Here is a 22733-nt window from a genome sequence, read left to right on the forward strand (position 1 = left end):
CGCGGCTTCCGGATTTGTGCACTTGCACCAGCGGCAGCAAACGGAGCGGACGGGCCGGAGGGAGCCGCGGCGGCAGGAGCAGGTAAGAGATTTTAACCCCTTAATGACCGCCAATACATCTTTTTACGGCGGTCATTAGTGGGCTTTATTCTAGAGCGCCGACAAACTACGTCGCTGCTGTAGAATAAAGTAAACAGAGCAGGGAGCCGTGAAATCTCCCTGCTCTCAGCTGCCAGAAGCAGCTGAGGGCTGGGGGCGTCCCTGCTCTGCCGGGTGAGATCGATATTAGTATCGATCTCACCTGTTTAACCCTTCAGATGCGGTGCACAATAGCGAGCACCGCATCTGAATGGTTTTGGAGAGAGGGAGGGAGCTCCCTCTCATCTCACTGACACCCGGCGATAAAATCGCCGAGTGTCTGTGTCTTCTATGGCAGCCGGGGGTCTAATAAAGACCCCCAGGTCTGCCTGCAGCGAATGCCTGCTAGATCATGCCGCAGACATGACCTAGCAGATGCCTGTCCGTTTTAAACGGACAGGCAGTAATACACTGCAATACAAAAGTATTGCAGTGTATTATAATAGCGATCGGAGGATAGTGAAGTCCCCTAGTGGGACTAGTAAAAAAGTAAAAAAAGTTTAATAAAGTTAATTTAAAAAAAAAGTGAAAAAAAAAAATGAAAAACCCAGCTTTTCCCCTTACAAAATGCTTTACTATTAAAAAAAACTACAATAAAGCAAAAAAGTTGCACATATTTGGTATCGCCGCGTCCGTAACGACCCCGACTATAAAGCTGTTACATTATTTAACCCGCACTGTGAACGCCGTAAAAAATAAAATACAATGGAAAAATTGCTGTTTTCTGTTAATCCTGATTTAAAAAAAATGTGATAGAAAGTGATCAAAAAGTCGCATCTACTCTCAAATGGTACCAATAAAAACTGCAAGTCGTCCCGCAAAAAACAAGACCTTATACAGCTATGCCGACGCAAAAATAAAAAAGTTACAGCTCTTCGAATGTGACAATGGAAAAATCTAAAAAATGGCTTGGACATTAGGGCCCAGAATGCCAGCAGGGGGAAGGGGTTAATGTATGTTCGTGTTTGTGTGTGTTTACTACTGTATGTAAACCTACTACACTGTGGGTTAGCTCAAAAAATGGCGACACACAGTGTAGGAGGTTACACCGTTCAAACCCCTCGTTTATCCCGGCACTAGCCAGGATAAAGGAGGGGGGGATGCTGAGAGCTCACTAGAGCGAGGGCTTTTAACCCAATGTTGCAATGCTGCAACATTGGGAACAGCTCCATCTAGTGACCAAAAATGGGTAGTATTATAAATTAGAAATAATTTATAATATTTCCTGGACTCGTGCAAAAAAAAAAATAAAATTGGAACAATGTTTAAATCACCCACACACTAAATGTTTAATTTTTAAAAAAAAAACATGTTTTTCTGGCAACACATTCCCTTTAAGGGTAGGAGGCAGCCGCAGCTTGTAAGACACTGGGTTAATCTGTAGCAGGCTTTCGAAGGGTCCGAGGAACCTAGGGGTAAATTTGCAGGAGAGCACCCTCAGCCGGATATTCTTTGAAGACAACCAGGCCTTCGTACCTGGAAGAAACTGAGGAGGATCCAGTCTTCTTGTATCTGCCTTTCTCTTCATGCGGTCCACCGCCAGCAGGATAGAAGATCGGGTCTGTTGCTATATTTGCAGAAAGTCCCTGAAGGTAGAGTCAGCTGCAGGCACCTGGGACATAGTAGAGACAGGAAGAGGTATACGAGGGTGTTGGCCGTAGATTATGAAGAACGGACTGGAAGTGGTGGACTCACTAGAGTGGTTATTATAGGAGAACTCTGCCCATGGGAGCAGCTGCACCCAGTTATGATGCCGTCTGGAAACAAAGTGACGCAGATAGTTCTCCATAATCTGGTTGACCCTCTCGACTTGCCCATTGGATTGGGGATAATAGGCCGAAGAGAAGTCCAACTTTACTCCGAGGAGACCGCAGAGTGCTCTCCAAAACTTCGAGGTGAACTGGACCCCTCGATCCGAGACAATATGCAGAGGCAAGCCTCTGTATATGAAGGGCATAACTAGGTATTCATAGTACCCATCACGCGTATTAAATGCAGTCTTTCACTCGTCACCTTGACGAATCCAGATCAGCTTGTAGGCCCTCTGCAGGTCCAGTTCAGAAGAAAAAAAATTGCCCCCGTATGCCGTAACACCGTTGGGTGCTAAAAGCCATCACTTAGGCCTTATTCACACAAGAGTGTCCGATTTGCGAGCCATTATTCATATTACTTGTTGTGTCACCTGTTTTTTTTCCTCTGCAAGCGCCTCCAGGTTTTACTTTTTTTCTCTGCACTTCTTAAGCAACTGATGCATGAAAAACGGACAGAACCTGGATGTTGTCTGAGTTTTTCACACACCCATAGACTTCAATGGACGAGTTTAATCTGCAAAACCGGACCGGAAAAGGACATGCTGTGAGTTCCACGCAACGGACACACGCTCTGTGAAAAACATGGATGTGTTAATAGCCCCATTGAATTGCATTGGTCAATGTGTTGTCAGTTATTTAAATGGACAGCACATGGAAGTCAAATACTTTCGTGGGAATAAGGCCTTAGGTTCGTCTTTAGACATTCAGTGATATACACACTCAGACTTTTTAACTCACACTCAGCGCTGGATCTTGGCTCTATTTTCTTCATATACACTCAGACTCATTAGTTCCCCAATAAAAATATCCTGAATAACAGCAGTAAAAGTAATATGTGCAATAATTATTAGGAGAAACACTTGTTCTTATAAAGTATATACATAGTTTTAATGTTTGCTGGACAACAATGCTGCTGAACATTTTATAAGAAAATGACAAACTGATGAAAATTTTGTGTCACAGTCCTACAGTTAGGAATATGCCGGTGATGACTGGAGGTTGGTTAGAGCAAGAAGTCTTCCCTTTAAGCTTTGTGAGCTTGATGAAATAATCTGGAACATAAAAAAAACACCTAGTTACATATTCTATCATTTGGGATTATAATAACAATATGCAAATGTCTACTTTGACAGAGAATTGTCTTGACATGCCAGAACATTGTATTCTCATGACAGGTACCAGACAACAATGGCCAACTTAATAACAGCAGAAGAGATTATGACAACATACTCTCAGCAGTCAACATTAAGAATGCAAATGTTATTTTGATACTATAAGCAAGAATTCATTACATATAGATTACCTTCACTAATACATAGTCCCCTGGTCTGGCCTGGACATCGATCTCTAGTAATGAATTGCTTGCAATGGGCAGATCAGGGAAAACCACCTTAGTGTTTGCATCATTCCTTCCACACAGCTCTGAGGATGAGCGCTTACTAACCTGGAGAAGAGATAAGAAAAATGGAAAGAGTACATAATAATTTACCTCCCTATATATATTTACATCTATATACTACCACAAAATTAAAAGCATCAGACAACCTTTTAGCGATCAGTGGGGGTCTCAGTGCTCGGACCCACCACCGATCAAAACCTCTGAAATGACACGAAGACATGTCAAAAGTTTTTAAAAGCTTACGAGCGCTGCTTCCCCTTCATTTCTACTTGCTCACTGTGAATCGTCGACACACTTGTAGCGCTGCAGCCCCAGGTGATGGGCGGGGTTGCCAGAAGTCTGACTCTGACCTATCACATATCGATGGCCTATCTTGAGGATTGGCCATCAGTTTCATGGGACTGGAAAACCCCTTTAAATTTAAATGCAAATGACACTCGGACTGGTTTTGCCTGGAACTCGCAGTGCCTCTTGACAACGGATGTGGAAGCGGTTCTATTTAGTTTAGGTGCAGTGCTGCCTGGTGCTGAAAGTTTGACCATAACCTTGGAGGAACAATCCACACCACGTGTTGTCTAAAGTATAATGGTCCATATAAACAATATACTACTACAGAAAAGTGTTTTAGTTGTGGAGCTAGCTATATACTGCTCCTGTAGAAAGATCTGGAGCTCTATGCCTAGTGCTAAAATAATTTGAGGGACCATTGCTTTGTGTTCATTGAGCTCCACAAGTGACTAACAGCATGCACCCATTTCACAGCATGGGCCACAATACAGTATCTGCAATCATGACCTGTGCAATCTATTGCAGGACATTTATTATACAGCTACATTTACACGAACGTGGCCAACCTCGACATGAAAAACTGCAATTTTTAACGTCCGAAGTGCGCCCGTGCAGGACGTGTTATCACGGATCCCCCATAGACTAGAGAAATATAGGAGCCCGTGTGACGGCCGTTGTTTTAACGGCTGTCACACGGATGTAACACACGCTCTTCAGAATGAGCCCTAAGAGTGACATGCCGGATACCTACTCCTTCCACAAGGACAAGCTGCGTACTTCCTACTGCTCTTTGATTGACTTTTTCTGCCTCCACTCTGAAGACTGATATAAGTTCCTCCAATCGGCTTTTCTTCACTTCAGGTGGGACATTGTCATTCAGCCGATGAAAGGCTCTTGTTTTCTGATGCAGAAAGAAGTTTTAATTTTGGAATTGTTAAAAAAAAACAAAAAAAACCATCTCTTTATATTGTACAAGTACTAAAGTCTGTAATCATCAAATCACCTTTCTCATGCTATAGGCAAACAGGAAAGCTGCATTGTAGGATACTTCACGTAACAGTGACAACGTTTGCTGGTGGTCTTCCTCGGTTTCCTGGCAGAAGCCGGTTATAAAATCACTGCTGAGACTCACACCTATTAACAGCAAAAGATGCATTCATTATAATCTTCCTTGAACTACTAAAGGTGAATACAGTTTCTCAATATAGCTCAGGTAAATTTGCATTACTAGCTATAAAGTGATCAGTCACATAATAAACCTACCACACATCTGAATGGGGTTGTTTCTGAGGCATGTCGGGGGATTTTTACCAATTCCATTCAGATGTACGGGATGGACCCAATAAAATAGCTCAACATAAAGCTCTCCAGGTAAATAGAAATATATCTAGAAAACATTTTTTCCATGACAATGGTGGATATCACCTTTACTAAGCAAGTTTTTACAGCTCCAAAACCCCATAGAGAAGACCCTTGTTTTTTTGTTTTCTTCTTTACTTTAAACCATAACATCCCTAACAGATCTCTCAATACTTATGGCATAAACACATACAATTCAAACTTTATAAAAGCGGTCCTCTATAACTAGAGTGACTTAGGATATACAGGAAACCATCCCTTCATTCTGAGATCACTGGAGCTGGAATAAAACTGTGGAGTAAATGCACATGGAGGACATGAAATCACAAGAAGCACCAAACGGAAGGGACAACAAACCTGGGATGTGCTCTCGGATATTTTGTACAAGATCCAAGTAAGCTTCTCTGGTGTAACTGTGGAGAAAAACGATTTTAACGTGTCGTAATATCTCAACAAGAATTAAGAGTTACTGACGATATATGTTATCCAATGTTTATCAGGAGCTATGCCGCCTTCATTTCGTCTATGCAAAATGTTTGACGCATTACCTGCCACAGAGCGCTGTCGCAATACCAGTAGATATGATTTGGTGCTTACATAGTGGGCGTTCTTAGTCTCAATGAAGGAGGTAAACATAAAGTTCCTATCGTGTTAGAGGTAGTCATGACCTATAAACAATCCACACTGTCTTACCTTAATAATGTAATGGTAGCAGACACAAAAGCTGTATAGGTTGAAAAAATAAATATGTCCATCAGGTTGAACTCTTCTAAATGTGACGTGTATGGCCCCTGCGCATTCCTTTAGGGAGATCAGCTCCCTATAGAGTAGGTCTTTTTTTGATGAAAAGGAGGGTTAGATCTCGCACATTTCTAAGTTGTGTTTTGGCTACAATTCCTGGTTTTCTGTCTTGGATTGGCCCTGGTCCATCACTTAACATTTGTATCTTGTCTCTGCTCCAGTGCATAAATTCCCGCTTGTCCCAATTCTGGTTCCTGGCCATGACACTGGCTACATACCTGACTATATCTCAGCAGTAAAAACATCTTTTTTGCAGGGATAAAGCGTTAAAGCCTGTGGAGGCTTAGATTCTACACATTGGTTTTAGGTAAAGTTTAGTTTAGCTAAGGTTCACCTTTAAAGGGAATGTCTCATGTATTTCATTTTAGTTTTCTAATCATTAGAATTAATTCTGTAGAAGAGAAATAATGTGAATTTTCTTTTCAATATTGTAGCTATTTAACTTTTATTTTTAAAAAAAAATCATCCCTGGGGGGGCATATTGCAGGCACACACTTCCTTCCTGTATTGTCTACATACACAGTGCTGTGGGGCGTGTGCGCTTTATGGCAGCCTAAATGAATTATAGTCAATTGAATAAGAGATATCAAAGTCCATTAGTGTTCAAGAAGTGATTGTGTACAGCCCCCTCCCCCAGAAAAAAAATAATATATATGTTTATGATAAAACCTTATTTAAAGAAGACATCATTTTTCAAAGTAATGATACTTTTCCTCTGTGTTCCAAGGGCCTGTTCACATCAGCGTTGGCTGTCCATTCCGGGGTTCCGTCGGAGGTTTCCGTCGGGAGAACCACACAACGGAAAGTCAAGCTGAAACCACAGCTTCCGTCACCATTGATATCAATGGTGACGGAAACATTGCTAATGGTTTCCGTTCGTTACCATTCCGGCTGGTTTCTATTTTAACGACTGAATCAATAGCGGAGTCGACTGCGCTATTGATTCCGTCAGAAAACCGGAAAACAGCCGGAATAGTGACAAACGGAAACCATTAGCAATGTTTCAGTCACCATTGATAACAATAGTGGCGGAAACTGAAGCTGTGGTTTCAGTTTCACTTTCTGTTGCGGGGTTCACCCGACGGAAACCTCAGACGGAACCCCAGAACGGACAGCCAACGCTGATGTGAACAGGCCCTTACATGTCTTAGTGACATGTTAAAACATTTTTGAAGGTGAGCCTTCGCTTTTGGCACAGAGGATATTCTATTCAGGAGGTCTGTAACATTCAAACAGGATAGATGTCCGTTTACATACTGCTGGGATTGTACCCTATGCAGTAGCAGCCTTCTATTCAATCTCCACATCTGTCGCGGTTTAACATACATGGGCGGCTGCTTAACAAATGACTGAGAAATGATTCAGTATGTAGAACACCCAAAAATAAATACAATTGAAAATGAGCACAGGTTCCTTTAAGAAGTGTTTCTCGATTGTCTAACAACGATCAGTAATGAAAAATGCATGAAACCACAAAAGGTAGGTAGGGAGGGAGGGTGGGATGCTTACCCACGACGCATGGCTTCCAGAACTCTGTCACTTCCACTTTGAGCTGGAATGTGGATTTGTTTGCAGATGTTATGACGCTCTTTTATTAAATGAAGAACCTTAAAAGAGCAAAACATATTAAATATCATATTGTGCGATTAAGTCCTTGGTGTCTCTCCTGTTATGTAAGGGTCCCACGATGCAGTCAAATCGCGTGTTTCATGTGGCTTTGCGAAACGCTCAACAAAAAAATGCAATCTGACTGTGGGAATAAACGAAACAGCCAATTCAAACTTTTCTAATGGACTGTTCACATTAAATATTAGATTCACCATGTCCAACTCCATTGTATATTTATGGATCCGTTGTCCAACTATAATGGATAATCGTGTTGGAATTGAGTTTTGGTTTATCACTATGCGCTGACACCCGGCACTAACGGCCAGAAACAGCAAATGCGCCGTTCCTGGCCGTTTAACCCCTCAAATGCTGCGATCAATCCCGAACGCAGCATCTGAGGCGTTCTAAAGAGAGGGGCGGCCCCCCCTGACAGTTCTTTGCCCCTCCCCACGACTCGATCGTGGGGTGCCGATGGTTGTCACGGCAGCCCACGGGCCTAATAAAGTCCCCCAGATCTCCCTTTTCTCTGTCCTTGTGACACGGCTTAACAGAAGCCTGTAAAAATTACTATATACTGCAATACATTTGTTTTGCAGTGTATTGGACCAGTGAACGATCGCTGGTTCAAATCCTCTAGGGGGTCTAACAATGTGTAAAAAAAAAAGTTAAATAAAGTTTAGTAGTTTAAAAAATAAATAAAACTTTTCCCATTTATCCTCTGAACGTAAAAAACAAAATTAATATTCCTGCGTACGTAAAAGTTCTAACTATTGCAATATATTATTTAACACGCACATGAACGACGTAAAAAGAAAAAAAAAAAAAAGACATAAACCACAAGTATCGCTGTTTTTTTGGTCAACTTAGCGGTTAAAAATAATTTAATATAAAGTGATCAAAAAACCACAGCTCGTGACGCAAAGAATAAGCCCTCGACGAAAAAATAAAAAAGTTATGGCTTTCAGAATATGGATATTTCTTCCTAGCAAATAATTTTTTCTTTGTATAAGGAGTAAAACGGTAGAAAAAAATCCTAAATAAATTTGGTATCGCCGTAATAGAATTGACCAGCAGAATAAAGTTAATTTGTCTGTTTTACCGCACGGTGAATGACGTAAAAAATGAAACCCAAAAGAAAATGGAGGAATCAGTTTTTTTCGAATTCCACCCCACATAGAATTTTTTATCAGTTTCCTAGTACATTATATGGTACTTAAATGGTGCCAATAGAAACTACAACTCCTCCCACAAAAAACAAGCCTTCACACCACTTTGAGCCATAACTTTTTTTTTACTTTTTCCGTCAGAGAATGCGGGAAGTGTAAGACGAAAAATAAAAAAACTGCTTGGACTTTAAGGGGTTAAATGTTATCCCCCAACCACAGAATAGGTGAGAACATGCTGATCGGTGGTCCCTTTCCTCCGAACGGAGCAGCAGGTCGTGAATGCGCACTGCATCACCATTCACGGTCTATGGGACTGTCAGAGATAGAGTACAGCGCTCGGATGTCTCTGCAAGTACCATAGAGAATAAATGGAGCAGTGGGGCGCATGCGTGACCTGCTGCTCCATTCATTCGGAGGAACGGGACCCGCGTTCTTGTGATCGGTGGGGATCCCATCGGTTGGACCCCCACCGATCAGCATGTTATTACCAAGCGGGTGGTTAGGGGATAACATCTAATCTTGGGACAACCCCTTTAACATGAAATCATACATATCTTTATAATTTTTAGTCCTTTTCAGTTCATTTTTACTCTGTTCGAGGTACAATAGAAGTCTCATGTTGCTACCATGAAACCATTAACATGCGGCTCTTGGCAGACCCTACTAGTATTTGTCTAAATTTAGCAATCTGATGGGACATTATTCATTCATCCTCCTCTAATTTTTACCAGTGGTTGCTTTCATTTTAAAAAGGTTAAGTGAACCAACAAGCACTATTCAAGTTCTGTTAAAACTTTTTTTCTCCACGGAAGTCAAATAAAATACATATTCCCATTGTGCTAATGAGAAGTCCTCCAAATTTCACTTCTCATCCAATATGCACAAAACCAACCTCATCAGGAAAATCCTTAGGGTGTGGAGATGTAAAGCGTATTCTTATTTCCGGGTCTATTCTGGAAACCTGATCCAAAAGATCCACAAAGCGGAGTCCCCCTTGCCTTGGTTTGTAAATTGTACTGAAGCCGCGACTAAGGTGGGAGGAATCAGCAGTAGGAAGCTGAACCCAAGACGCGTCAAGGTAACTATTGACATTCTGACCGAGTAATGTCACTTCCTTCACCCCCTGCAGATCAAAAACAACAAAACAGATTCAAAAATATGTTTAAAGGTCATGTTTTCAGGGTAGAGTCATATTCATTTCTATTTGCCTTATTATTAGAAATAAAACCTAAAATGAACACTTTCCTTCATATAGAAACTTCACAGGAACAATTACCTATTAGTTGACATATTATAGGAAGGTTTCAGTAGATCATGTGACGGGGTCAGATCAGAAAGCTTGTACCTCTGCCAATTTTAAAAAAACGAATTTAGCACCCAACACCTTTGCACTACTAACATATTTTCACCAACATTTAACGCAAACTACCACTGATGTGAATGGCCCTATACTTAGGAGGTTATGCCAGAGATTTCCAGTAATGGGAATTTCTGAGAGGTGCTGAATAGGTTAGAGTGGGGCTCCTCAACCCTTTTCCACTATGGCCCCACCAACCAGAACATGGTCACACTGGGGCCTCGTCACGCTAAAAAGAACTGGCTCCAGTAGAATATTAAAATAAGCATAAAAGAAGTCAAATATGTTGCAACAAACAACTAATGTCAAAACTGCTTCCTAACTGAGCCTCAGTAACCCCTGGGAAGAGACTCACCAATGAGATATGCCACACAGTTTGAGGAGCACATGGGGGTTAATGGTCTCGTCAACCACTTCCTTTTGACAACTCTTGGTTATCCAAGTTCTTGGACTGAATTTATGTTCTCTTCTGACACATGTCAATGACATGTCAGATTAATTTTCAATGGTACTTTATTTGGTCAGAAGACTACCACATATGAAGCCTGATAAGAGGGACACCAGTGGTCTTCTTCCTAGACACTGAAGTCGAGCGAATATCCAGGTACCAGATGTGGTGTCCACCGTGAATATAGGCAATATTAGGCTTCAATAGGCCGGCTGACAAATTTATAATGTGGAATAACTTCGGACTCCATAATATTTTTATGCAGGTAGTTTTGCTGAAGATGTTGAAGAAACCAGGTGACATAGCTGGATTTGCACGTTCCTATTAAGGGGTATCCAGGGTATCACACATTATACAGGAGAACGCACTTCAGAGAACAAAAAAATGCAGGGTACAAATAGCGCTGCTATACACAACGGCTTGACACTTTAAACGATAGTAATTAGATATTTATTGAAGATCACAAGTCTTCTAATATAATATTAATATGCAGCGCTATTTGTACCCTGCATTTTTCTGTTCTCTGAAGTGCATACTTTTGATAGCCGTGTGCCCACAGACCTATTACAGAGGAGACGATGGCATAAGGGGTATATAGTAAGGTTTTTTCAGCTTGCAGTATGAAAAAATATTTGTGCTGGTTGCCCCCCCCTTTACTGTTCATACCTGGCCAGAGAGCATTCGAACTTCTTCTAAAATGGAGTGGACGGGCCGGCTCCGCTCCCTCCCACGTGTGAATGGAACAATGCAGTAGGTGCACATATTATTACAACCACGCATGATGGATCTAGAAAGAGAAACACCACACAATAGTCACCGGTTTCAAAATGTCACTTAACCCAATTTCATTAGTACAATGCATGGAAGAAAGTTGGAGATGAAGACGCGATTGACAGAAAAGCTTAACCCCTTGAGCAGGTTGTGTCAGTTAAAGGCGTATTTCCATGCAATCACAACTGCACTTTCGCTAGCAGAGCCGTTGTTCTCAGATACGGATTCTTTGTAGTTATCAAAGTTAGATAAAGTTTATAGAGACAGAACCCCTCCCCCATCAAAGTGACAATTTCTTTTATAAAGGGGTATTCCCATCTTACACATTTTGGCACATCCATACCCTAATCCCATTTCCGGAACCCTCATCTATCAGAAGGACAGGGGTTCTGTGACTTCCGTTCACTCAGTCTGTGCTGCCGATTTCCACATTGCATCCAATGGTGAGTTGGCCACACGGCCCTCTACATTTAAAAGCTATGTGATCTTTTGAAAGCTTATTTTTATTTATTAAATTAATGTTTTAGGTAATTTAAAAAAACAAATTACTTTTATTACAAATATTGCTAAGTTCATCCAATACAGCGTCTACGTATCCTCTAAACATAGAAGCTGTTTCGTTCGCTATGAGCCGATTCCATCAGTTCAGCTGAACTGACGTCATAGCGGAGAGCGGGTCCTGTGTGTGTTTAATACACAGGACAGCCATGACATCGATCACACGTAGGTTGATTAATAAAGGTCAATTTAAAAATGTTTAAACAAAAAAGAAAAAGCTTTCGAAAGTGTACCTCACCTTTAAGTCTACGGGAGTTACATGGGCACCGCTTCATGCCATTATGGGATAGTCACAAGACCCCTGTTCTCCAAATGGGTGAGGGTTCCAGGGGTAGGACCTGCATCTATCATGCATTTATGGCACATTTTGTGGATATGCCATAAATGTGAACGGTTAATAAGAGTGTATAAAGAGATCAGTGTTGTAGATGCCTCCAATGCAACTACAATTGACTCCTGAGATGCAATCGCCCAACATACAAACTTACACAAAGGATGAAAAACTGTTGGAAGAGGTCTGAACTGGCATGACATCAGCATAGGTCTCATCTAAAGAAAGAAGCAGGTTAGCCGCTTGTTGACCAGTCTCTGCTACAGAAAGTAGTCTTGGTAGATCACGATATGAATCAGGGCCAGCCAATAAATCCACCAGCTTCTCCCTCTGTAGGATCTCCTCTTTCAGCCTCTCTGCCATACACCCTTCATAAAATCAAACACAAAAATTGAAAATGAAGGTATATGTATTTGCTACATTTGACGTTTAACAGACTCATGTATTTATTTTCCAATGTAGGTATTAACATTTATTTGGATGTCCATCTTTTAAGCAGTTACTGTGTGACATACCCAATAAACCAATCCTCAAAGGTCCTTGAGATTTGCACCGCTTCCGCTTCATGAAGCCAAGTTGTTTTAGCCGGTTCCAAATAGTCTGTTCTGCCTTCTCTCTGCAAATAAACATTAATATGTCTTCACTTATGTAATAAGAATGGTACCATGATGGCTAACCGGAAGTAAGCACCAGAATTCCAAAGCAATATGCCTGGGGTCTTGTATTTGTGATGAACCAACACCCCTTCAAAACTAAATGCAACATTTCTTCATTACATCTCTTTCCCCCAATAGTGTGGGATGAATGTTGTGTTTAACTGGGACACAAGCAATCATACAGCACTACATTACTAGAACATGGCTAAATACAGTAAAATGCCTTTAATCTGATCATCCGGAAAGTCTAAGAATCAAGCACTTGTTTCGATCATAAAACTGCAATATAATGTAGAATTTCACAAGATCAGAACAGAAGACTGAGCCGAGAGAACTAGTTAGGAAATCCTTTCAGTTAAAAAAAATAATAATTATAGTAGGGGATTTTATGTTAACATTTTGAGATTTTATGTTAAGATTTTGGGCTTTCTATCCTTAAAGGGGATCCACAACCACTTTGGAAAATGAAGTCGCCATGGTGATTAGTTGATTGGGGAAGTTGCGGGCAGTCATAATTTTTTTCTGAAGCAGGAATGGCATGTAATGTCTCTATGACCGAACGATAATCAAAAATATTTGATGGTCTGCCATCTGTCAGGTCCCGTCAATGGTAAATTAAAGGAATTTTACTGTACAAAATACAAAACTATCCAGAAAAAGCCACTATTAGCTCTGTCTGTAAAAGATCTGCAATATCAATATAAGCCATTTCCTTTTGTTATGACTCTTTCATACAACCGTATACAGAAAATGCTGTCAATCCAGAATACTGATGCTCTGGAATTCCTTATTTCTAATTTAGTTCTAATTCTGGATTGCAGGAACATTGTCATATATTGCTGCACTGGTCCTGAAGCAGGGACCATCATGAATACTTGTAAAGCATCATACGTCTGACAGTACTTAAGCTCAAACATAGCACAGGTGAACACCCCCCCCCCCCCACCACTGCTAAAACGCTGTCTGGTCGGTAACTTTTTGCTGATCAGCCATAGACATTTTAATGTACACAGGCACATATACATCAACAATACCTGATAGAACAAGTGACCAAAAGTATGACATCTGCCTAAAAGAAAGAAACGTTTTTATTAAACATGTAAAACTGGCAACAAAAGAAAACTGAAATGTAAACGTTACTGTTAATCTTTAAGGGATCCTGTCGGCAAAATTCAACGATCCCACAATCCGAATACATTTTGTATTACTGTAAATTGCTGCGTTTTACGAAAAAAACTTTCTTAAAACAGTCATGCGGCCATACTCCAAGAAGTGTGTTCTGGACGGCTTCCCCCGCCCAGCTGACTATGATAGAGAGAAACCTGTCGATCACAGTGATCCGAGCGACTGGAAGACAGAATAGAGCCGCTGCTAAGGAGAAAAGTTCTCGAAAAGTAAAAGGAAACCGTCATTGTTTGATAACCGTAACTAGCCGGTCAGCGAGCGGTGTCTTGTAATGGGCAGTATATAAAACTCACATCTAAGCCCCACATCAAATGTTAACAATCATCTGCTGAGAAATGGTGGATTATCAGACTAGATGGGAAATCAGAATAAGGGAATTTCAGAGTATTTTGTTTTCAGAATGACATAATACAGTGAGCACATTCGCCCCTTAATGCATCTGTTACCTCTGTAGCGGCATTAATTCTGACATATCCACTCTTCTGTAATATAGACCAGGCAATTTCTGTATCATTTACATTCATCTGACATCCATAGGTCTCAAAATAAACTAAAAATATAAAAAAAATATTATAGTAAATGGAATTATTCATATTAGATTACTTGATTCAATACACACATATTAAAGAGGCTCTGTCACCAGATTTTCAAACCCCTATCTCCTATTGCAGCAGATCGGCGCTGCAATGTAGATAAGACTAACTTTTTTTTTTTTTCAAAAACGAGCATTTTTGGCCAAGTTATGACCATTTTTATATTTATGCAAATGAGCCTTTCTTAAGTACAACTGGGCGTGTTTAAAGTTATGTCCAAGTGGGCGTGTATTGTGTGTGTAACATCTGGGCGTTTTTACTTGTTTTACTAGCTGGGTGTTGTGACTAGAAGTGTATGATGCTGACAAATCAGCATCATCCACTTCTCTTCGTTACCACCCAGCTTCTGGCAGTGCACAGACACACAGCGTGTCCTCGAGAGATCACGCTGTGACGTCACTTCCTGCCCCAGGTCCTGCATCGTGTCGTACGACTATCCCGGTCTACGAGGTACAATGTCAGCACCGGCACATTTATTTGTTTTATAACTACATACACTTGTATATACCCCCCACAAACAGCCCCCGCCTTTACGTACTTAGCGCCACTGTGGCCGGTGATTCCGGTCCATAACGGATCGCTTGATGTCCAGGAGCGGAAAACACGACCACAGTGGGATTCCGCTCCTTCGGTGAGGTACAATAGCGCTACGTACAGTAGCGCTAGGTACAGGTGGGGGAGGGGGAGTGTGACATCTACAGAGATGGGGGATGACATTTACAGAAATGTTGGGGTGCCAAATAAATTACTCCTCACAGCGCAAAGTGGATGTCAGCGGGGACGAGCAAGGACAGCTCACATGAACTCTCAGTAGGCTGTACATGCACGCTCATTACAGCCTGCAATGCAGAAGGAAACAAACAAACCGGACCTGGAGCGCATGTAAACAAACGGCGCTAAATTCAAAGAAGATATGTGGTAAGTGGATTTATTTATTTTTTTAAATACTGCTTTATTTAGGTTGTCTGTATAAGGGGAAATGTATGAAACACTTTTTGAAAATATGATGGTATCTCGGACAACCCCTTTAAATGGCACCTCTCAAAAGACAAACAAGATGGCAGTAAAGGGTTTACCAAGTGCTCTCGCTGTGAAGGTGATTGGTCCAGAGGTGCTGAAAGACAGAGCTTCCTGCACAGCCTCGCCATCCATTGGGTAAGTATATACAGTATACCGCACCCTGAACTTTTAGCACTAACTAGGTAAACTTTTGTAACCATGAGGTTTCCATTAATGCATTTTGCCATTACAGAGCTGGGCCTGGAATTAGAATGCCCACTAGGGTGTTTCGCCAATCCGTCTCTTCCCTCTCCTTGCTGCAGTTTTTGGAGGAGGCTAACAAGAGCAAAGGAGGGAGGAGACAGATTATATTATAGTAACATTATTAAATATTTGTGCAATACATATCAAGAGCTTTATAGCAAATGCCTAATTTAGACCAAGTTGACTGACCTTGCATCACAAATGGGACATATATTGGATACTCATCAACATTAAATATCCGGTTTTATGTTACAACCTCCTAAGTGCGGCCAAATAAGATAACAATAGAAATTACAAGAGCAAACTGGATAATCGGGTATTATTGTGTATTCCATCAACACATAAGGACAAGTAAATGAGATTATGGCACATGGGTAATATTGCTGGGGCTTCGGAAGCAGGGACCCCCTACTAGAGTCCGGGGTTCAAGTCCATCGCATTATTTAAATTGGTGGAGGAACAAATTTGTTGCAGGACATTGAAACCGTCCGTTTAACCACTTATGTCTAACATGACCGTGGCCGATAAGTTGTTTGACAGAGGGTGGCCGGCTCCATCTGTCAGCCCGTCGGTGTCCTACGGTGCGATCATGGGGTGTCAACTGGTTACCATGGCAGCCAGGGGCCTAACTAAGGCCCCCAGTTCTGTCGCAGGTAACTGCCTATTAGGCCATGTCAAGTCCTCTGAAGGGACAAAATATGTAAATTTAAGTTAAAAAAAAATAGAAAAATAGTAAATCATTAAAAGAAAATGGAATAATTAACGGGCTTCTGCGTCTGCAGATAGTCAATCACTGTGAGGAGGGCGGAGAGGCGGTGGGAGCGCTACCCTCATGAATTAACCAAATTATATTCCTTAATTGCTCCTATTAGCCAAATGGCACATTATCTTTTTGTGCCATTTTGGCTAATAGGACGACGGCTGGCAGATTTGCTTTAAAGAGGCTCTGTCACCAGATTCTGAAATCCCTATTGCATGTGATCGGCGCTGCAATGTAGAGAACAGTAACGTTTTTTGTTTTTTTTTAAAAACGTTCATTTTTGGCCAAGTTATGAGCTATTTTATATATATGCAAATGAGCTTTGAAATGGACAACTGGGCGTTTTTTTTTCGTTATGTCCAACTGGGCGTGTATTGTGTTTTTAACTGGGCGTGTTTACGTGTATGACGCTGACCAATCAGTGACAAGTCAGCGTCATACACTCCCCTCCATTCATTTACACAGCAGCGATGTGCAGCCACATACACAGAGATTAACGTTACTGCAGTGTCCTGATAATGAATACACATGACCATCCAGCCTGGACGTCATGTGTACTCAGAATCCTGACACTTCTGAATCTTTTCTGTGAGATTCCAGCAAGCCACACGTAATCTCACGAGATTACGGAGGTAAACGAGATTTAGTTTCCCTTGCTGGAAATCTCAAAGAAAAGAGTCAGAAGTGTCAGGATTCTGAATACACGAGACGTCCAGGCTGGAGGTCATGTGTATTCATTATCAGGACACTTGTGTATGTGGCTGCACATCGTTCTAGTAAGAACACTATGTGCTGTGTAAATGAATGGAGAGGAGTGTATGACGCTGACTGGTCACTGATTCGTCAGCATCATACACTTCTATTCACAACGCCCAGTTAGTAAAACAAGTAAACACGCCCAGTTGTCCATTTCAAAGCTTATTTGCATATAAATATATATATATATATATATATATATATATAAAATAGCTCATAACTTGGCCAAACATGAAAGTTTTTAAAAAAAAACACGTTACTGTTATCTACATTGCAGCGCCGATCACATGCAATAGGAGATAGGGGTTTGAGAATCTGGTGACAGAGCCTCTTTAAAGTCTCACTTCACCCCAGTTATATCCGTTAGATCTGTTTCATAGCACTGGTATAGAAGTAACACTCCTATGGAGAATAGTCATGAATTGTGAATGCAGTTTTAGCAAACAGCGAAATATATGTGTGAAGTCCCAATCCAAACCTTTATTATATGCCGGTGAGGGACGCTCTGTAATATAATGAGGAACATCATCATCTTCTTCGATAGATGAAGGCACAGAACTGGCTGGGGTGGGGTTAACAAAGTCTTTAAGGTGCGGCCCTGCAGCTACCCTGGATCTGAACTCTTCCTTCCTCGCCGTGGCTCTCGGAGCACGTGAGATGCTGGAACTTAAACTGCGACAGGAAAACCACACCTTGGCACGACAGAGCAGGCGAGAAACTTTAACAGGCTCCATGAAGAGGGAAGAATAATACCTGCAGTTATAGAAAATTAGAAAAGTTGTGTATTTAATATAGGACAAAAAACACAAACATTACATATATAAAAAACATTCGCCATTTCTTTTGTGCAGCGGAGCTCCCGGCCACCTGCTGTGTAGGGAACTGCACCACCATGGTCAAAGGAAACCTCTCTAACACCTCTTAGTAAATAAGCTATGAGGCCATGTTCACACAGGGCGGATACGCTGCATAAAATTGCACAGCATATCCGCCCTGGACCCCTCAGCCTATTTTCAGACGAAAAAAACTCACAAAAAAAAAAAAGCTTATGCCTACCCGTAGTCATGGCGACACGTCCCTCTGATGTCCTGTAGCCCGGCCTTCTGAGATGACGTTTCATCCCATGTGATCACTGCAGCCTGTGATTGGCTGCATCAGTCACATGGGATGAAACGTCACCCCGAGAGGCTGGCCTGGACACAGAAGCAGAGAATTCTGGGTAACTAGAAGATTTATTTATTTTTCCGTCGCAAAAATCGTAACATCTGCTATTTGTTGCAGGTTTTACCTCCCCATTGGATTCAATGTGGAAACACAAAACATAAACTGACATGCTGCGGAATAAAAAAAAAAGCACTGCAAGTTAATTTATGAACGATTTTTTGGGCATATTTGTTACGCAGCGTGTGGATGAAATTTGATCTCTAATGTATTACGTTGCGGTGTATCACAATGAGATCCGTTGCGTAAAAGCCGCAGTATTTGCGCTATGTGTGGACATACCGTTAGTTACGGTAAAACCGCTGGACTACTGCATCCGCAAAGGTTTTCTATGGCAACAAAAAAAGTAATATGTATTGATCGGTATTACCCTCGTACAATTTTATATAGAATGTTGGAGCAATAAGATTCACACTAGGTGTACACCACCGAATTATGATATAGTATGTATAGTAACAGGAAAGGGAAAAGTAGTGTGATCAATTAATTTTGAAAATAATAAATTCTTTATTAGTAAATAGTAAAACTAACTAACCGGCGAAACGCGCGTCGGGTGTTTTACGGACAACAATTTTACATGCTTAAACACATACTCCGTAAATTGAGACATCGGTCTCCAACTAATAATTGTGGCAGAATATCTGCTAGAGACAGGGACTCCTCTATGCCTCTACCACTGAAGCTGCACACAGTATGTGTGCTCAGTGAACTATAGCAGTTCAAACGAAGGGACCGTACGAGGCTGCACTGGACGTGCTGACAAGCACCCAGACTGCTGATCACGGCCCAAAGGTTTTAACTCCCTGGTCATTGGTCACGAACGGCACTGTCTACTGCATGCCGTAGTGATCATTGAGCAGCCTCATAAGAACGCAGAGACTGTCGCTTCAACAGTCTCTCGTCGATGCTGCACACATAGTGTGTGTCCAGTGAGACGTAGCTGCCCACAGCGAGGGACCGTGCGAAGCTGCACTGGACGTGCTGACAAGCACCCAGACACCTGATCCCGGCTCATCCTGTGTTACTCTCTCTTAGGGTATGTGCACACGATGAGAGGCTTTTACGTCTGAAAAGACAGACTGTTTTCAGGAGAAAACAGCTGCCTCGTTTCAGACGTAAATGCTCCTCCTCGTATTATGCGAGGCGTCTGTGACGCTCGTAATCTTGAGCTGCTCTTCATTGACTTCAATGAACGACGGCTCAAATTACGTTGTAAAGAAGTGTCCTGCATATAATATATATAAGTGTCCTGCACTTCTTTGCCGAGGCAGTCAATTTACGCGTCGTCGTTTGACAGCTGTAAATAACAGGTTGTCTGCACAGTACGTTGGCAAACCCATTCAAATGAATGGGCAGATGTTTGCCGACGTATTGTAGCCCTATTTTCAGATGTAAAACGAGGCAGAATACGCCTCGTTTACGTCTGAAAATAGGTTGTGTGAACTCAGCCTTACTTGACCGTGCTCATCATTGTACCTTGTATGCTGTTCTGGTCTCTGTGCAATCTGATAGACACGCAGTGACTGTCACCTCACTAGGTTCCTCCATCGCTGGGCTAATATTACAGCCCGATGAAGGAACCTTCAGCACAGCATGATAGAGATCTGAGTACCACTAACCAGAGTTAATGCTCTAGCAGTGTATTTTTTACAACACTTTGCTTTAGCATTAACATTTGTGGGCTAACTAATGTAAAAAACATGTTCACAAGATTTAGGCTACTCGTCCCATTGCTTATATATTATCTATAACGGAGTAAGATTATGTAAGACATTTATTTGTCTACAGTGTCAAGTGAGGGGTCATTGGCACTACGTATTTTCATTTAACATTGTTATTTTAACTATTTACTAATAAAGAATTTATTATTTTCAAAATTAATTCATCACACTACTTTCCCCTTTCCCTTTCCTGTTACTATACATACTACAACAAAAAAAAGGATCAGACAATCACAAAAGCAATGCAACATGGTTGGATTTTTTGTTGGAAACCACTGCAGTTGTCACGCAAACTGCCATCTAGCCTTTTTTCTTTCTTTTCCAATAATTGCTCACTTTTCTGTTGAAGCCGTTTATGGCAGCCTGTATTTTGTTGACTGCAATAGAACATTAGCTGTCACGTACCGTCAGCCCATTCATAAAACAGAGGCTGCCGTGAACAATGCTTGTAGTCTAAAGCCGGCACAACAGCGCCACAAAACGTGCACGGTAATTAGTGGAACACCAATGAATGGAGCAACTAAAGTAACATCAGGGAATTGCTCAAACTTAAGTACAATATCCGAATGGAATGCACCTTTAAGCTCATATCACGCACCAGTGTCTTTATTGCCCATTACAGCGCACCACACTTTAGAAAGTCAGGGTGACACACGAGCAGCGCGCTGCCACCATACAAGGTACCTTTCCGGTGATAACTAGCGTCAATGACAAACTTCCGTACCGGCAGAGGACGCGCCGCTGCTGCGTCAGCGAGAGGGTGGAAGAAGGATGACGCTAGAGTCACGTGACCGGGGGGAGGAGCCCAAAGGAATGTAACTGTGTACTGAGCTGCGGACGTCGCTTATACGCTCTAATGATTAAAAAAAAAAAAGTATACTGCGCGCTATATGTTTTTGTTTTTTTACCAGATGCCTCTGTATAGGAAAGAGCACCAAACTACACTTTTCTACAAAGTTAAAAAAATGATGCCAACACACACCGGCCCAGCGGATGCCAAAAGGGTTCTTGCCATTCATCGGATAGATGGAGCCCTATGGATATGTTTGGCATTTGCATCGGGAGTGTTTAAAAACGCTATGTGAATAGAGTCGAATGAGGTGAACAATCCCCATAACACCCTGTTCACACAGAGTTTTTTTTTGCAGGCAGAAAACATTTGCCTCAGAATTCCTTCAGGAATGAAGCTGCACGTATTTTTTCATGTTGTTTAGCAGCGTTTTTCGCCTGCGGCCATTGAAGCTAATACAAGGAGCGCAGGCAAAAAGTGCAGCAGAAAAACGCTCATAAATGAGCACAGCAGTTTTTTTATGCCTCCCACTGATTTCAATGGGAGGTCAGAGGCGGATATGCCGTCCGGGAAAATAAGTCTCTGCCTCCCATTAAATCAATGAGGGGCAATTTCGGCCATTTGTTGACGCTGATCCTGACCGGGTTAACCCAGCAAAATCAGCGCCAAAATCTCTGTGAACTGGCCCTAATCAGTACGGGAAAAAAGTTGTATACGTAAATTCAGAGGAAGCTATACCTTAAAAGAAACCTTGGTGTGGCGCTGTTCCCTCCTTGTGAAAATCCTTTGAGTGGTACCCAGTAATGAATAGCCAAAAGTAACGTTGAGGTTGTGCAAATAAAGGGTTTTGTTACAAAGCGGGTTAGTGGACCCACAAGGCCGTACCGCCATAGCGGGGAGGCAGCTGGGCAAATAACAGGAAACCCCAGCAATACAAAGTCCAGCACAAGGGTACCTGGATAGTCCAGACAGTGGCCGCAGCTCTGGCACTGATGGAGATGGGTGCAGCAGATAACGCCAAATGTGGCGGATGACACAGGTTGCGCCAGATGTAGCGGATTCCTCCAGACGTGGCAGATGACACAGGACGTGGCGGATTCCTCTGGATGTGGCAAATTACACAGGACGTGGCGGATTCCTCCGGACGTGGCAGATGACACAGGACGTGGCAGATTCCTCCGGACGTGGCAGATGACACAGGACGTGGCACGACTCAATACTAAAGGCACAGCACGGGAAACAGGAACAGGTAACAAGGCACGGGTAACAACTGGAACAAGAAACACTAAGGGACCATTGTAAGACAGACTGGGAAAACTAACAATGCTCAGGCAAGGATCAGAAGGCCTGGGGCCTTCTTATAGACCAGGAAATCGTGGCAGTTGATGATGATGATGACGATTTCCTTTGTGCGCGCGTTGGCCCTTTAAGGACGGGCACGAGCGTGCGCACGCACCCTATGGAACACAGCAGACTGGAGCAGAAGTGAGCGCTGGCGTCTCCTAGGAAGGAGATGGGGACCAGCGCTGACGGATCCATGGCTGTGGGCGCCGGGAGGTGAGTAAACCCGACGGCCCGTGGCCCTGGACGCTACAGGTTTTAATTATGATCATAAGAGCAACGTGTTTCGGAGCTCCTTCATCAGGCAGTATCACAGAGATAACGTTACTCAAGTGTCCTGACAGTGAATAGACATCACTACCAACCAGGACGTGATGTCTATTCAGAATCCTGACACTTCAGTAACGTTTGT

General features: G+C 42.1%; 1 protein-coding gene across 4 annotated transcripts; it reads right to left on the reverse strand.

Moving 5' to 3' along the window:
* Nucleotides 1-2690: 2690 nt before the first annotated feature.
* On the reverse strand, nt 2691-20979 carry CDK5RAP1 (CDK5RAP1 mitochondrial tRNA methylthiotransferase). 4 transcript variants are annotated; one of them, XM_075845265.1, is made up of 14 exons: nt 20915-20979; nt 17727-18001; nt 14323-14426; nt 13726-13760; nt 12551-12651; nt 12193-12403; nt 11042-11162; nt 9463-9693; nt 7306-7403; nt 5353-5408; nt 4640-4770; nt 4388-4537; nt 3253-3393; nt 2691-3001 (listed from the first exon to the last, which is right to left on the reverse strand). In XM_075845265.1, the coding sequence occupies exons 2-14, from the start codon at nt 17980-17982 to the stop codon at nt 2921-2923; spliced, it is 1716 nt and encodes a 571-aa protein (XP_075701380.1). In that variant the 5' UTR covers nt 17983-18001; nt 20915-20979; the 3' UTR covers nt 2691-2920. The 4 variants fall into 4 exon arrangements, with proteins under 4 accessions (XP_075701380.1, XP_075701379.1, XP_075701377.1 ...); XM_075845264.1 differs by having other exon boundaries at nt 20875-20969; XM_075845262.1 differs by having other exon boundaries at nt 20789-20948.
* Nucleotides 20980-22733: the final 1754 nt, after the last annotated feature.

The sequence above is a fragment of the Rhinoderma darwinii genome, chromosome 13 (genome assembly GCF_050947455.1).
Source record: "Rhinoderma darwinii isolate aRhiDar2 chromosome 13, aRhiDar2.hap1, whole genome shotgun sequence".
Lineage (NCBI taxonomy): Eukaryota > Metazoa > Chordata > Amphibia > Anura > Rhinodermatidae > Rhinoderma > Rhinoderma darwinii.

Excerpts from the sequence above, each read along its gene's own strand:
- CDK5RAP1 (XM_075845265.1), bottom strand. The coding sequence starts at position 17,982 with ATGGAGCCTGTTAAAGTTTCTCGCCTGCTCTGTCGTGCCAAGGTGTGG. Across the intron at positions 11,163-12,192 it reads AACAGTTTTTCATCCTTTGT|ATCCATCATGCGTGGTTGTA; the intron begins GTAAGTTTGTAT and ends TTCTCTTTCTAG. Across the intron at positions 3,394-4,387 it reads AGCTTGTCCTTGTGGAAGGA|GTTAGTAAGCGCTCATCCTC; the intron begins GTAGGTATCCGG and ends TCTCTTCTCCAG.